This window comes from Heterodontus francisci, chromosome 5 (genome assembly GCF_036365525.1).
Source record: "Heterodontus francisci isolate sHetFra1 chromosome 5, sHetFra1.hap1, whole genome shotgun sequence".
NCBI classification, from domain to species: domain Eukaryota; kingdom Metazoa; phylum Chordata; class Chondrichthyes; order Heterodontiformes; family Heterodontidae; genus Heterodontus; species Heterodontus francisci.
In genome coordinates, this window is record NC_090375.1 from 39349278 (window position 1) to 39366935 (window position 17658).

The 17658-nt window shown below is 44.1% G+C and overlaps 1 protein-coding gene across 11 annotated transcripts in view; it reads left to right on the forward strand.

Annotated features, from left to right (window-relative positions):
• The window catches only part of adgrb1a (adhesion G protein-coupled receptor B1a), a 684782-nt gene that overhangs the window by 584369 nt on the left and 82755 nt on the right, over positions 1-17658 (forward strand). For all 11 annotated transcript variants that reach the window (XM_068031354.1, XM_068031357.1, XM_068031358.1 and 8 more), the window contains 2 exons: positions 8395-8461; positions 8604-8689. In XM_068031354.1, the coding sequence (XP_067887455.1) occupies positions 8395-8461; positions 8604-8689 (153 nt within the window). The remainder of the gene's footprint in view (positions 1-8394; positions 8462-8603; positions 8690-17658) is intronic.

Here is a 17658-nt window from a genome sequence, read left to right on the forward strand (position 1 = left end):
CTTTATTTATAGAGCTCTGAAAAAGAGTACACACCATCCCAAAGACCATAAGACATTTGAGAAATAGCCAGGTGCCTTTCCACTATGTTCCTTAATCCCTTCTGTTCAATCTAATTAATATTGCAGCAATAAATTTCCTTTAACTGTATCTTTTCTCCTTGAATATTTCTAGTGTATGAGAAATGATCTCCATGAGCTACAAGCCTTGGGCTTTATTGTACTTCTTGTGAATACTGTTACTGGGTTAGATTAATGTCACTTTTATTGGCTGAGAAAATAGCTTTTCAAATCACAGCCGGAGCTCTCATAAACTATATTCATGCGGCAGAATCACATTTAGTTCACAGCAAAATGATCAGTGCTAATGTGGTCTACAAATGTTTATGCAGTCATATCCTGAAAAATGCATATCAAGTTGGACAAGAAATGCCATGTTCGGAGCAAGTCATTGAGGATAAAAAAAAAATGACAATTTGCAAATCTTTGTACCATAGACAATTTTAATCATTTATTCATCACAGAGTCTAAATGAAAATCACATAAAGTGCAGAACAAAATTATGTTTCATACAGAAGTGATGAGACTTTTAAAACATGGCCCTGACTTCCAGGGGAAGTTGACAGCTGATTGATTCTGATGCATTGAGCATTGAATTGAGTGGAAAAAGGAGAAACGCTTAGTATTAGATCAGAAATTTTACACACTGGGAATCAATGGTTTAACTTGGTGTTTCTCAAACTCCGGGATGTGTACGAGACCTATCTAAGTGGGATGCAGCCTGTGATTAAAGTGAGCCAGAATGCTTCAGTATGATATCCAAGCTGCTTTTGAAATACACCTTGCTACCAAGACATTGTCTTCTGCCTAGCAGCTCTCATTCCTTGTTGTCCACTTGTAAACAAAATTCTTGCAATCCATGACCTTACTGTGGAGATTGCATTCACATCAGAGGCTGGATTTTTGTTATGGAGGTGAGTAACAGGAACCAGGTCCAGATTTGAGTCAGAAACCTGCCTCTAATGGGAAATTGATTCAGGTTCAGATTTTCAAATGGGTAAGCCCTTAATTGGTATGGAGATGGATTTCCTGTCCACTTAGAGCTGTAGGGCTGGGAATGGCGGTGGGTCAGATCAAGTGTGGGTCTCATGTAGACGCCCCCAGCAATCATCACTGAAGCTGCTGGTTGCCCTGAGAGAGAGATCTGTGTTCTGTGCCAAAACTTCCACTGCACCAGAGGAAAGCGAGATGTCACAGGGGAGCTGGATGCCTGGTACTAGGGGCAGGGCAGACCCTCACTTCAGTGATGCTGACCTGGATTTAATGCTTGAGGCTGTGAGAAAGAGAAGGGAGGGCTTCTTCCCAGACGGTGGCAGGAGGAGGTCACCTTGTCTTGCAGCAGAGGTACCTCTCTGTTTGGTGTTATCCTCCTCCATCTCCTCTTCCTCCTTTCCTAGCTCCTGCTGCTCCCCCAGTGAGCTGTCTCCCTCCGGAGCCTCACTGTCCTCAAGGTCCACATCTCTCTGGAGAGCCATGTTATGGAGAATGCAGCAGACCACCACAATGAGTTGAGACCCTTTCAGGAGGGCATTGGAGAATGCCAGCCGACCGGTCCAGGCACTTCACAAACCTCATGGCCTGCTCAATGGTTGGCCTTCTGAGCAAGTGGCATGGGTTGTATTGCCTCTGTCTCGGGCTCCCATAATGGGGTCCATAGCCATCTCTTCAAGGGATTTCCCTTGTCCACTTGGATGCATCTACCAATTTGGGGAATGGAGTGAAGATCCATTGAAGTCCATTGAAGCCTGGACTGGCGAAGGATAAAGGAGTCGTGACAGCTGCCAGGAAGGTGAGCGCGCACACGGAGGAAGCTCTTGTGGCCGCAGACCAGTTGGACTTTGATGGAGTGGAAGCCCTTCCTGTTGATGGATCACACTGGCCGGTTACTAGGTGTCTTGATGGCCACATGGACCCTGCACCTGTGGGAATCCAGCAATGGAGGTAAAACCCAATGCCCTTTGTGCCTCCACAGGCTGATCAGTGTCAAAATGGATGTGGTCCCCTGCCTCCATGACCTGCCTGATGAGCTGCCGACTGCAAGATGCCACTTGGGTCCACAGCTGGTCCCTGGAACTGCCCGGTTGCATAGAAATTCAGGGCGACAGATCTTGATGGCTGCAGTTAAGGGACTGTCAAGGGGATCACGTGGCCTCAGATCATTGTGGATCAGAGTACAAAGGTCCAAGACTATCTGCCTGGATAGGCACAGTCTTCTGCGGCACTAGTGCTCTGTCATTTTCAGGTAGCTGACTCTTAGGCGGTAGACCCAATGTCCAGGGTAGCATCTTCCCCTTGCAGCCCCCCACTGTGTCTCTGTGACGCTATGACTGTGCTCCTCTGGCCTCCTGCTGTCCAGGAGGTTGCATCTGCTGAAGCTCATCCTGGCTTCTCAGTCCAATGTCAGAGTAGCCTTTTCCCATCTCAACTCCCTCAGCTGGGCTTTGTCCATTCACCAGGCCTTGCCCCAGTGATGGCAGCGGCTTCACGTCCCTCTCCAGGTTCCTGCCACTCACCACTGAGAAAAGCAAGTCTTACGGCTCCAGCAGTGGCTACTCTGTGGCACCTTTGGAGCAGCTAAGGTTTATTTTGGACCTCTGCATCATGTTAATCAGTCCGTCTCATAGCCTTCATGGGCTTCCGCATTGTTCATGTGTTCTAAACCCTGCCATGGTCCAGACATGTTGTTCTTCCCGTGCACTTGCTTTAAAAATCCCAAATTGCTGTTGACAAGCCTGTTAATGAGCTCCTCAATGAGCTTAACAGGCGATTAATTGGAGGGGTGTGGGGTTGCCGTTCTCTCCCTCCCGGCGTCCCTTTAAAAATGGCTTCACGTTCTGAAGGCGGCGGGTCCCAGTGCCGACCTCTGAGAACGAGATCTTCAAATTGTGCGTGCGCCTGCTCCCATCCCCAATGGGCTTTAAATATCCAACCCCAAAGCATTGACTCACACATGGTTCACAGATGATGAAACCTTTTTTTAATTCATTCACGGGATGCGGGCGCTGCTGGCAAGGGTGGCATTTATTGCCCATTTCTAATTGTACTCGAAGATGGTGGTGAGCCATCTTCTTGAATTGAACTGAATGGCATGTTCGACCATTTCAGAAGGTCGTTAAGAATCAGCCACATTACTGTGGGTCTGGAGTCACACATCGGAAGGTGAGGATAGCAGATTTCCTTCCCTCAATGATTTTAGTGAACAAGATGGGTTTTTATAACAGTCTGGTGGTTTTAATGACAACCATTACTGGTTTTGGCTTTTTATTCCAGATTTATTTAGTTAATTAAATTTAAATTTCCCTGCTGCGATGGTGGGGTTTGAACTCATATCTCCAGATCATTAGTCCAGGCTTCTGGATTATCAGACTATAACACCGCCACTATGCCATTACACCTTGCCCTTAACTCAAGTCACGCTTCCAGATTTCCATCACCTGCCCAGTCAAAACTGCTGTGTATTAGTCTTATCGTGAAATCACATCTGCTCTTGCACCTTTGCCTCTTGTAAGCATCTCACTTTGTTCAACCCCTTTCGCATCTACTTTTAAATTATAACCCATCCCACTATCCCCTACACCCATGATGTTCATTTGACCTCGTCCCCCCCCTCACGCACTGAGAAACTTATCACCTCCCTCCTCCCCACCAGTGTTGCGCCTCATTTTCTCGGATGGGATCTGAAGGCGCGGCAGTGCCGGCTGCCGGGGTGAAGGCAACAGTAGACTCATTTATTCAGTTAATTTATTTAAATGCGGGCTCATCGCTGAGCGACTGGGTGCCGCCACGAGGCCTCGTCGCCTCTGGCAATATCGGGCTGGCTCCTGCCGGCGTCGAAGTCCGTGGCGGGCCCCATCTGGGACAATCATCATGCCCAGCCCACCTGCCCCCACCACGGATCCCTACGTCGAGGGCTCCTTAAAATCCAGCCCATTGTTTACATGGAGCTGTATACAGTGAGTGCTCGAAGGCTGCACAACACTAGGTGGGAGCATCGTAACCAGTTTAGCTTCACCGGCCCAACTTCCACAGTTTTGCCACATTGACTGCGCTGGTGTTGTGGAAAATGAGGAATATATGCTTCGGAAGCAAATGAGAGAGGGAAAAATATTTGAACAATGGCATCAGGAACGGTTACACCATGTGCGGTATATGTAAGTAATCTTAAACTTAAGTGTGGCATTGTAATTATTTACTAAAAGGAGTCCTGTGTTCCCATTATTAGATTGCATAAATATACTTTAGTGGCTTCCATGCATATAGGTTAAATATCTATTGGTGCTTTCATTCTACAGATCATTGGTTGTAAAAAGACTCCATGGGGGAAAAATGGATTAACGGATACTAATGAATTAAAGTTTCCATCACAGTTGACTTCCCTATTCCTTTATATTTTACCAGAAGATGGACTGTGTTCCACAATATGTTGTAATTTGTTTATTCAAGGCTGTTTAAAAGCTGGTTCAAATCTCTGAGCTTCATTGACAGAGGACTTAATGCATCATTCTTCTCCTGATGTTGAGCAGTGAGTTTCTTTATCATACTTGGCATTAGAGTTGCTTTGCCAAGCTGTATTTAATTAATAAACAAACATTATTAATGAAAATTGCTCTCTATTAATCTTCATTAAAAAACCAAACTGCTAATGAGTATTGCAGTATGCAGATACAATTACTGGAGAAAAAAAAGGGCACACTTTGACTTAACTTTGTCAAGTGCAAAGCCTACAAATGGTGTTAGGTTAACTTATTAGAATTATTTTATTAGACATGGTGGCTGCCCCAGATTGTAACTTGTTCCTATATTCTCAATTTTACCAATTTTCATCTCTCCTGAAGGTGCTGACGCTTGGTTAGTTCCTAGTAATCCTCCATTACCTTGCCCATGTGACCACACTTCATGGCCGGGGTTTTACGGGCCCCTCCGAGGCAGGATCGGAGGCGGATGGGGGGCACGGAGTATTGCAGCAGGGGGTGGCAGGGCGGAGGGCCTGTTGCCTCCTCATCTCCCAGTGATCTTCCCAGGAGTGGGATCGGCCGACGATGGCCTTCCTGCCCAGAGTCCATTTGAGGCCCTTAAGTGCCTATTAACAGCCAATTAAGGGCCTCTTCCTGCCGCTGCTGGGATCTTGCCACAGCAGAGTAGGTTGGGGTGCCATCTTGCATAACGGGCCAGCAGCTTTTGGAAGCGGGATCCCAGTCCCTTTAAAGTCTTTGGACTTGGAGGATTGGAGGATCTCTCCAGGGGCACAGGAAGGCAGAGGTGGGGCTCTCCCCAACTTTTTGGCCCAGCCCCGGGAGCCTTGTCTCCAGCACATAATCCGGCCCCATGTGTGAATCTAGATGGTGAAGCTCGAGCTTTCCATTGCTTGTCAACCATCAACGTAGCATTAACCAAGTGGCCTGCAGTGGAAAATTGAGGGGGGGGCTGGTGTGGGCTTCCATCCTGTCAGAAATCTGCCCACTTTGTGCTTGGAGAACGCTCCAGCTGTACAGAATGTGTGAAGCAGTATATGTTTGCATTTGTAGAATGGACTGAGTTCTTCTCCCTTCTTCCTTCGACAAGGTGGTTACGAAGGCATATGGAATTCTTTCCTTTATTAGCTGAGGTATAGAATATAAGAGCAGGGAGGTTATGCTGGAACTGTATAAATCATTGGTTAGGCCACAACTTGAGTACTGTGTTCAGTTCTGGTCACCTCATTGCAGAAAGGATGTAATTGCACTAGAGAGGGTACAGAGAAGATTTACGAGGATGTTGCCAGGACTGGAAAAATGCAGCTATGAGGAAAGATTGGATCGGCTGGGGTTGTTCTCCTTGGGACAGAGAAGGCTGAGGGAAGATCTGATTGAAATGTACAAAATTGTGAGGGGCCTGGATAGAGTGGAGGTGAAGAATCTGTTCACCTTCGCAGAGAGGTCAGTAACTAGGGGGCATAGATTTAAAGTGATTGGTAGAAAAATTAGAGGGGAGATGAGAAAACTTTTTCACTGAGAGGGCGGTGGGCATCTGGAACTCTCTGCCTAAATGGGTAGTTGAGGCAGAGACCCTCAACTCATTCAAAAGGAGTCTGGATATACCCCTCAAGTGCCATAATCTGCAGGGCTACGGACCAAATGCCGGAAGGTGGGATTAGAATAGGTGGATCGTTTTTGGCCGGCCCAGACACGATGGGCCAAGTGGCCATTTCTGTGCCTTAAACTTTCTATGATTCTATGTCTCCTACAGAGTCCTGTGCTGATTGAAGATATTCTGGTCACTGCATAGTATGAGTAGGGAGATTCTCAAGAGACAGGACTTGGGTAGAAATGGACTTAAGGTTAGGCAAGGAGAGAAAGCAAAAAGATGAGGGAATGGAGTAAGGGAAGGATAAAGATAAAGGGAGAAGGAAGCATGGACAGAACAGATAGGAGAAGTGCAGAGTAGGGAGGGGAAAAGTAGATGGGCTGGAGTGTGGGGAAAAGTGGAAAGGAGAAAGATAGGTGGAAAGGGAAGGGAGAAGAGCAGTAAATGAAAAAGTAAAATGGAAAGGAGTAGACAATGGATGAAGGAAACAGAAGATGGGAAAAACCGGAAGCCGTGCTTTGGGATACAGGAGGAAGAGTGAGGGAATGGCGTAGGAAAGCATATTGATTCACTGAGAGTGAGGAGGTTAAAGGAGGGGATTGAGAGAAGAACAGTGCCGACATAAACAGAGAAGTAAGGATAAAGAAAGGAACTTATCAACATGTACTCAGGAGGGGGTGGGGGGGGGGGGTGAGGAAAAAAAGCTTGAACTAGATTTTCGAACATCTTTGACTAAGGATTCCATTATCTTTCCTAACAGCAGCATTAAGCTAATCAATCTGTAGTTCCCTGGACCTGTTCTATCTCCCATTTTATCGGTAGGAATCACATCAGTTGCCTGCTAGTCCTCTGGCACTATTCCCTCTTCTAATTAATTTTTATATATGTGTAATTGTGCCTCTGATATCTCTTCCCTAACTTTTTTTAAATATGCATAAATGCATAAATCTCTAAGTTTGACTAATCAATGAATTATTTCCCCCCTTTCTATCTTAAATATCTTTAGAAGAAGAGATCAAAAAAGATATAATGTCAAGTCCACCATGGGAAATACTGAGGCAAAGTAATCATGTAATACTTCTGTTGCCTGAGTTTATCTGGTGTATCCCTGAATGGGACTATCCGTGTTCTGATTTTTCTTTTGTCATTTATGTGTTCGTAGAATAATTTACTATTTTTATGTTCCTTCATAATATAATTTTGTAGTTTCTCTTTGCTTTCCTAATTGTTTATTGACTTCTTTCCAAACCTTTTTTGTATTCCCCTTTGTCAAACTCTCCATTGTTGTCTCTGTACTTTGTGTATGCCATTTCTTTATTCATCCATATGTATCATTACTGTTTAATTTGTTCTTGTTTTTGTGTGATACATTTCTCCTGAACTCTCTTTATCATCACTTTAGATGTTTCCCACTGCTGTTCTATTTCTTTGTCAGTAAATTTTTCCAGTTTTTGTTTCTCCTAATTCCATTCTCATCCCCTTAAAGTTTCATTTGTTCTAATTTATAACTTTATAATTACCCTTTGAGCTTTTGTGCACTTAATCATTTTTGATTTTGGTACTAGTGATGAAATAGAACAAAGACAAAGAACAAAGAAAATTACAGCACAGGAACAGGCCCTTCGGCCCTCCAAGCCTACGCCGATCCAAATCCTCTATCTAAACCTAAATATTGAGTGTACATATAGCTTAAATTACATGCCTATCTAACTACTTGTTTTCAGGTGTTAATGGGATTACAACCAGGGTTTGTTCTTGAATTGTCAGGTTTTGGGAGCTGCGTTCACCTTATTTGAAACAGTTGATCAGCTTTTGCTAATTTTCTAAGTTGGCATATATTTTTATTCTATTTAAACTACTTCTGTAGTGCTATTGGCTAGTTAAATTTGACTTACACCTGCAGAGTATTTGTCTTTTAGTGCTATCGAACAAGAGTTGTTATCATTTGCTGAGTTCAAAATTGGACAGGGTATGATAGCCAGAAGGTGGGAATTTGGCTTGAAATGTGAAGTTTGCCTTGTTGTTGATGAAAGTCAATTGGAAAACTTAAGGATGAATGACTCCATAACATGAAGTACTGAAATAAGTAGGGCTTAAAAAATGTAATGTTTAAAGAAACCAATGTCCATTTTATATTTAAAACATTTCTGGACACTCTACTCAAAGACTAGGCTGGCTAATCATTAAGCAGACACATGGCAATCCTACATTCTCCAGTACGTAATGTATCCTACATCTAACCCTATACCCTTGTATTGTTTTCTTTCCTTGCAGTTGCTGGCTTTCCTTGGAAGGTGGTCTTCTCTACGCCTTTGTGGGACCAGCGGCCGTTGTTGTTTTGGTATCAAGTTTCCAATCTCATTTCATTTACCATTGATTGCAGTCTCAGTCGTAAAGTAGTGAGAGAAAAAAGTTAACATATTGCAGCACTGGTTATTGACTGTAAAAACATATTTTATGTTTATACATTTTTATTTCAACAGGTGAACATGGTTATTGGCATTCTGGTATTTAACAAACTTGTATCCAAAGATGGAATAACAGATAAGAAACTGAAGGAACGGGCAGGGTATGATTATAAATACATCATCTAGCATTTTCTTATCTTTGAAAGATACTCACCATATTTCCTTGATTAGAAACAAGCAATATTGTCTATTATTTCTGGAAATAACGTAAATAACCTGGTAGCCACTAGCTAATAGTAACCATGAAGTGTTAAATTTTCAGCCGTCATCAACCATTGATGTAGTATAGTGCTCACACTGATGTCACATTTAGTCACCATATATTTTCCACGATGTTTAATTTTCTTCATGATTTGGTGGCAGTTCTCCGGTGTGTTTGACAGGGATATTTGAATTTTTTAAAACAGCATCCTTTTTGTTGGCCAACATTGCATTGCCTCACTTAGCTAATAGGCTGCATAAACTCCTATTGCCCGAATGCTCTCGAATGACCATACAAGGTTGCTGGACAGAACTAAAACTTAAGCTGTACAGATCCTTTAAGCTCAAATTCAAAATTGAGACTACCTCATAATTTAGTACACTTTGGTGCTCACAACACACAATTGGGCTATTTGCATAATGTACTTAAATATTGATGATTAGTAACATTTTAATGAAGTATTAATACTGTTTATTTTACAATTTTCTGCCCTCTTCTCCCAAAGACTGTGTTGTGTGCTGGTGTACAGTTCTATAAACACTGGCTTTCAATACCTCACTTCATGTTTTAGTCTATTAAATGTGTATTGCTAAGACGTTCAATCAGTTGGAGCATTGGGGGAGGTGGTGGAGTAGTGGTAATGCCACTGGGCTAGTAATCCAGAGTCCCACACTAGTGATCTGGGGACATGGGTTCTAATCCCACCATGGCAGATGGTAAAATTTGAATTCAATTAAACTGGAAGTAAAAAGCTAGTCTAATGGTAACCATGAAACCATTGTCGTAAAAACCTGTCTGGTTCAGTAATGTCCTTTCGGGAAGGAAATCTGCTGTCCTGACCTGGTCTGGTCTACATGTGACTCCAGATCCACAGCAATGTGGTTGACTCTTTAATGCTCTCTGAAATGGCCTAGCAAGCCACTCAGTTCAAGGGCAATTAGAGATGGATAATAAATGCTGGCCTCACCAGCGACGCCCAAATCCCATGAACAAATTTTAAAAAATTAGAGGCAAGTCTGGTTCTGTCCTCACCTGACAACTAGTCAGGTACACTGTCTAGCAGGGATGTGAACAGTGATCAGGATAAGATCCATAGATAGTCTTTAGCATATGGGGGTTGATGCAAATTCTGGCAGTTATCATTGCCCTAATTCAGTATCAATTCATTCCATCTTCACTGTCTCCGGAGAATCCTTGGCATCAGAAGTCCTTGAGGCGGCCAACATCCCCAGCATATACACCCTACTGAGCCAGTGGCGCTTGAGATGGCTTGGCCATGTGAGCCACATGAAGATGGCAGGATCCCTAAGGACGTATTGTACAGCGAGCTCGCCACTGGTATCAGACCCACTGGCCGTCTTTGCCTCCACTTTAAAGATGTCTGCAAACGTGACATGACGTCCTGTGACATTGATCACAAGTCGTGGGAGTCAGTTGCCAGTGATCGCCAGAGCTGGCGAGCAGCCATAAAGGCGGTGCTAAAGTTTGGCGAGTCGAAGAGACTTAGCAGTTGGCAGGAAAAAAGACAGAAGCACAAGGGGAGAGCCAACTATGTAACAGCCCCGACACCAATTTTATCTGCAGCACCTGTGGAAGAGTCTGTCACTCTAGAATTGGCCTTTATAGCCGCTCCAGGCGCTGCTTCATAAACCACTGACCACCTCCAGGCGCTTACCCATTGTCTCTTGAGACAAGGAGGCCAAAGATAAAGAAGAATTCAGTATAGACATACCAACTCTATATGACTCAATTCTAGATTGATAATGTATTTACTGACTGAGCATTCAGAATATCAAAATGTTTATCTTTTAAAAATTGCATTTTATATTTTTGTGCAACTTAAAACTTAAAAGATTTTCCATCAATATTAATTTCAATAAATTTAGCAAATATAAATGGTAAATCTTTTACAGTTTTATAAAAAGCAATTTGCTTTAGAAGTGAGTTTGTTTTTGAGTAGTAAGATGTACACAGAGTGACTTGACCATTGATGAGACAATACAACATGTGCCTGGCCTCCTAATCTCCATGGTGATCGCAGAATGGTATTAAGTAATCGTAAACTCTTAATGTTCATTAATTCAGCCTATAGAAAACAAAATTAGTTCTTACAAAATGTGTGCCGTTTGTGGGGAGGATTGTGGACTTCAAATATCCAAGCCTTGCATTTGAATCCAAGGCCTTGACTGTGAAAGGTCTGGTTTCCTCCATAGCAACAGTCGACACATTCTGTTGCTTAGCAACCTACTTTCTCACAGTCGGTGGAAACAAAATGGAGACTAGCTGCGAGAACAAAAAAGATTTATCAGTAAAATATTGTTTGTTATTGGGAAGAGAGGAACAGTAACGCAAACGAAGATTTATATGTTTTAGAGAAGGGATTGGTGTCAGGAGACTCTGAAGCAGGGGCAGGAAATGAGTTGTAGAAACTTACAGCACCAGCTTCATGGCGTTCTGCCAAGATTGATGATGTAGTCCCTCAGCTCCTTCACATTTCTTGCCAGACTTCTTCAACGCCTTCCGTGACTCCTTGCTGTCTGATATTTATAGGGAATCTTGACTCTGCAATTATGCAGCTTGTGGTGTGATGTTGTATAATGGCATTTTGAATGCATATTAACAGAAGACTGCACAAAGGATTTTTTAATTAGCTTAGTTATGGGAATAGCCAGTCTGCTGTGAATGTTCAACTTCAGGGCAGTCTTGTTGACCATCACTGTAAATGTTCTTTGCATTCCACAATATTAGCAAAGAATGTTTCGTTTAAGATCTGGGGATGCTGGTGCTCGGGAATAGACAAGGCCCAAAAAATTCCAGGACAAAGTAAAATGGGCGACAGGGGAATCACAGAATTGTTACAGTGCAGAAGGAGGCCATTCAGCCCATCATGTCTGCACCTGCTCTCTGAAAGAGCAACTCCCTCAGTTCCATTCCCCTGCCTTCTCCCCATAACACTGCACATTCTTCCTGTTCATATAACTGTCTAATTCCCTTTTGAATGCTTCAATTGAACTTGCCGCCACCAGATTCTCAGGCAGCACATTCCAGACCTTAACCACTCGCGGCGTGAAAGTTTTTCCTCATGTCACTTTTGCTTCTGTTACCAAATACTTTAAATCTGTGCTCTCTCATTCGCGATCCTTTCACGAGTGGGAACAATTTCTCTCTATCTACTCTGACCAGACCCCTCATGATTTTGAATAGCTCTATCAAATTATCTCTCAGCCTTTTTCAAGGGAAACAGTCCTAATTTCTCCAATCTATCTTCAAAACTGAAATTCCTCATCCTTGGAACCATTCTCGTGAATCTTTTCTGTACTCTCTCCAGTGCCCTAACGTCTTTCCTCAAGTGTGGCGCCCAGAATTGGACGCAATATTCCAGCTGAGGCCGAACTAATGTCTTTTACAAATTCAGCATAACTTCCTTGCTCTTGTACTCTATGCCCCTATTAATAAAGCCCAGGATACTGTATGCTTTATTAATCACTCTCTCAACCTGTCCTGCCACCCTCAGTGAGTTAAGCACATGTACATCCAGGTCCCTCTGCTCCTGCACCCCCTTTAGAATTGTACCCTTTATTCTATATCGTCTCTCCATGTTCTTCCGATCAAAATGAATCAGTTCACATTTCTCTGCATTGAACTTCATCTACCACCTGTCTGCCCATTCCACCAACTATGCCCTTTTGAAGTTCTGTGCTATCCTCCTGACAGTTCACAATGCTTCCAAGTTTCGTATCATCTGCACACTTTGAAATTGGGCCCTGTACTCCAAGGTCTAGGTCATTAATCTTTTGGGCCTCCTTATCTCGAGAGACAATGGATACGCGCCTGGAGGTGGTCAGTGGTTTGTGAAGCAGCGCCTGGAGTGGCTATAAAGGCCAATTCTGGAGTAACAGGCTCTTCCACAGGTGCTGCAGAGAAATTTGTTTGTTGGGGCTGTTGCACAGTTGGCTCTCCCCTTGCGCCTCTGTCTTTTTTCCTGCCAACTACTAAGTCTCTTCGACTCGCCACAATTTAGCCCTGTCTTTATGGCTGCCCGCCAGCTCTGGCGAATGCTGGCAACTGACTCCCACGACTTGTGATCAATGTCACACGATTTCATGTCGCGTTTGCAGACGTCTTTATAACGGAGACATGGACGGCCGGTGGGTCTGATACCAGTGGCGAGCTCGCTGTACAATGTGTCTTTGGGGATCCTGCCATCTTCCATGCGGCTCACATGGCCAAGCCATCTCAAGCGCCGCTGACTCAGTAGTGTGTATAAGCTGGGGATGTTGGCCGCTTCAAGGACTTCTGTGTTGGAGATATAGTCCTGCCACCTGATGCCAAGTATTCTCCGAAGGCAGCGAAGATGGAATGAATTGAGACGTCGCTCTTGGCTGGCATACGTTGTCCAGGCCTCGCTGCCGTAGAGCAAGGTACTGAGGACACAGGCCTGATACACTCGGACTTTTGTGTTCCGTGTCAGTGCGCCATTTTCCCACACTCTCTTGGCCAGTCTGAACATAGCAGTGGAAGCCTTACCCATGTCATTAATATATATCAAGAAAAGTGAGGGTCCCAACACTGATCCCTGGGGAACTCCACTACAAACCTTCCTGCAGCACGAAAAACATCCATTAAACACTATTCTTTGTTTCTTGTCACTCAGCCAATTTTGTATCCATGTTGCTACTGCCCCTTTTATTCCATGAGCTACAAGTTTGCTCACAGGTCTGTTGTGTGGCACTGTATCAAATGCCTTCTGAAAGTCCATGTACACCACATTGTCCTCATCAACCCTCTCTGTTACCTCCTCAAAAAACTCCAGCAAGCTTGTTAAACATGATTTTCTCTGAAGACATCCATGCTGGCTTTCCTTAATTAACTCACATTTAGAGTCATAGAGAGATACAGCACCAAAGCAGGCCATTTGGCCCAACGAGTCCATGCCGACCATCAACCACCCATTTCCCTCTCACATCCCCACCTTCCCTCAATTGTCATACCACCTACCTACACTAGGGGCAATTTACAATGGCCAATTTACCTATCAACCCGCAAGTTTTTGGCATGTGGGAGGAAACCGGACCACCTGGAGGAAACCCACGCAGTCATAGGGAGAACTTGCAAACTCTGCACAGGCAGTACCCAGAACCAAACCCAAGTCGCTGGAGCTGTGAGGCTGCGGTGCTAACCACTGCGCCGCCCTTTCTTGATGACAATATTTCCCATATGACTATTGATTTTGTCCCGAATTATTTTTTCTTGAAGTTTTCCCACCACCGCACTTAAACTGACTGGCCTGTAGTTGCTGGGCTTATCTTTACACACCTTTTTTGAACAAGGGTGTGAGGTTTGCAATTCATTTACTACCTCAACTATGCCCTCTGCCTCCATGCGTAAATCCCCTTTCTGGTCTGGTCCCACTCCTTTTGCCACCCTTCTGCTATTTATGTCTATCGAAAACTTTGGGATTTTCTTTAATGCTAGCTGCCGGTCTCTTTTCATGCTCTCTCTTTGCTTCTCTTATTTGTTTTTTCACTTCCCCTTTGGACCTTCTATATTCAGCCTGGTTCTCAATAGTATTTTCTACCTGGCATCTGTAATAGGCACACTTCTTCTTCTTTATCTTAATCTCTACCTCTTTTGTCATCCAGGGAGCTCTGATTTGTTTGCTGTACGCTTCCCCTTCGAGGGAACATGCCGAACTATCTCTACTTTGAAGGTAGCCCATTGTTCATCTACCAGTTTTCCTGCCAGCTTTTGACTCCAATTTATTCGCCCCAGCTCTATTCTTACCCCATTGAAGTTGGCCTTCCCCCAGTTAATTATTCTTACCCTGGCTTGCCATTTGTCCTTTTCCATAGTCAGCCTAAACCTTATGATACAATGATCACAATCCCCTAAATGCTCTCCTACTGATACTTAATCCACTTGGCCCACCTCCTTCCCAAGAACCAGGTCTATCAGTGCATCCTTTCTCATTGGATGCACCCCTTTTTTTTTTACCTGTGTGCCTGGAAAAATGAATGTTCTTGGGAAAGGGTTTGAAAACATAAGCTGGAATGTATAGGGTTGGTGGGGGTGGGGGAACCCAAATGCAAACTCAAATCCCAGTGCAGCAGCTGCTGCTCCATTGTGCTGCACCACAATAAAATGTTTTTACTTAAATTTTAAATTAACATTCAGATTTAGAAGCAATAATCAGGGAACAAATGCCACCAGGCACTTGGAGAAGTTTGAGTTAATAAAGAGAGCCAGCATGTATTTGTAAATGGCAGATCATACTTGACTAATTGAATTCTTTGATGAAGTAACCGAGAAGGTTGATGAAGGGAATGCGATGGATGTTGTTTATATAGATTTTAAGAAAGCATTAGATAAAGTACCACATAAAAGGCTCGTTAAGAAAATTAAGGCTCATGGAAAAGGAGGGTCAGGATCCAATTGGATTTAAAAAATTGCCTTAAGGACAGAAAACATCAGAAAACAGTAATTGTTCTGGTTGTTTTTCAGACTGGAGAATGGTATTCAGTGGTGTTTCCCAAAGGTAATTTCTGGGACCACAGTTTTTTTGCTATGTATCAATGACTTGGATCTTGGAGCGCAGAGTAGAATTTAAAAATTTGACAGTTATACTAAGCTTGGAGGAGTGGCAAACAGTGACATAGATAGGTTAGCAGAATGGACAGACAAGTGGCAGATAGAATTTATTTCGGACAGGTTTGAGGTGATGCGGTATGGAAGAAGGAATTTAGACTTAATGGCGCAGTTCTAAAGAGTGTGCATGATGTTAGCAAAGCATATGGGATCTTGGGCTTCATAAATAGAGGCACTGAATACGAAAGCAGGGAAGTTATGCTGAATCTTTATAAAGCTCTCGTTAGCCCCAACTCGAGTATTGTGTCTAGTTCTGGTCACCATATTGTAGGAAGGATGTGACGGTACTTGAGAGGGCACAGAGGAGATATACCAGAATGGTTCCAGGTGTGGGGGATTGTACTTAGAACGTTAGGTTGGAGAAGCTGGATTTTTCTCCTTGGAGCAAAGGAGATTGAGGGGAGAATTAATCGAGGTGTACAAGATTATGACAGGCTTAGATAAGTTAGCCAAGGAAAAACTGTTCCCATTGACTGATCGTACAAGGACGAGGGGACACATTGAAGGTTTTGGGCAAGAGATGCAGGGGGACTGTGAGGGGGAACATTTTTACAGAATGGGCTGAATTTTATTGGGGCGCTGCATTCACGGCGCCCTTTGAACTCAGCACAGTGCCCGCATTTAGCGACCGCCGCAGAGACCCCGCGATATTACGCGCAGGGGCTTATTAACATCACTGCGCCTCCCCTCCCCCCCCCCCCCCGATATTACGTGGGGAGAGACGGGACATTCGGCGCAGTGAGGAACCCTTTGACAGCTGTGCAGCAGGTGCTGGGGCCCTATTTTAAGCACCCCAGCACCTGCTTCCTGACAGCTATCAAAGAATACTCGCCTGACTACTGAAGAGCGGGGCTGCTGTCATGACAACATGACCATATCAAGACCTTGCCAGCTGAATCGATTGCCCCCACCATTCATAAAGCCTTAATCCTCCTCCCTTTCTGGCACCCTCCCACATGCAGGGTGTCTAGTGTGCCATTGCCCCCTCACAAACACAGAGCGTTAACGGAGGGATGGTTCATGGTACCTCATTTCATGTCAGCACAGCTTTCCCCCCAGTAATCCCAGACCCTTTCCCTTTCAGAATGCAGAGTGCGACCCCTGTGTATTCCCCCCTCATCCCTTTAAGAATTCAGAGTTTAGACCCCTTTGTATATAAGTCAGGGTGATTATTGACTGCTTTATTGTGCACTGCCGGGCCACTTTAATTTCCAAGCCTCATTTAAATGCTGCAGCACTGTCTCCTGCCCAGAAGCAGCAGGGGTGATATCAAGGTTGGTGGGCAGGAGCAGAAATCAGGTTCGTAGCCCAAAGGTGCCAGGGGGATTCCACACGGGAATGGTCCTCAACACAATGTTAGTGTTGGGGAGGTTGCTAGCCCTGGGAGAGAGAGGCAAGGCCACATCTGGGAAGCGCACTCTTCGCCCACAAGGAATCCTCAGAAAAGTAAAATTTGTCTACTTACCTTGTGCACGTTTGGCCATTCCGCTGTCTCCCGCCAGGTTTTGCTGTCAGGTTTGGCGCTCTGTGGCCCTCAAGATTTTGTTATCTAAAATGGGTTTGTGGCTTCAAAGACATTGTAGGGCTGTGATCTTTGAAAATGAAGTAGGACATTGCCTGCCTGGGGCAAGCAGCGCTTCCAAGACTGACCTAAAATAAGTTCATACGCTGGAGGGACAGAAATGCATTGGCAATATGATGCCATCTTAATGCCCCATTCCCACTGGGGGGAACAAGGTTAGAGTTGACCTTGAAATTTCCTGTCTTGGAGACTGCCTGATCAGTGTCAGTGTTACATTCAGATTGTTTGTTGGGTGTTGTAGGTTTGCCATTCTACCATTTCCTTTAGTTCCCTACCTTTAACCCTCACAACACCTCTCATATTTCACCAGAGAGTGGTATTCAAATCTGTGTTTATTCGAGTGTGGTGCCAATTCTCTGCACTTGCTCATTCTCCAACACCCCAATGGGCTGCAGCACCAACTTGTTCTCCTGGGCTTTCAAGTCTGAAAGTAAGGTTTCTTAATCCAGCTTAGTCAAGAGCCATAGAGAATTCAAGATGGAAGTTATGAATTCTCATCACATCTTAAACCCTTCAGTATTTCATGCAGATAGTTATGATAATCAAGATACATTTTGAAAGTAATTACATTTCACCTATTTAAAAATAACTTATTGCATCTTTTTGACATACTTAAATATAGTTTATGGGGAATTCAAACT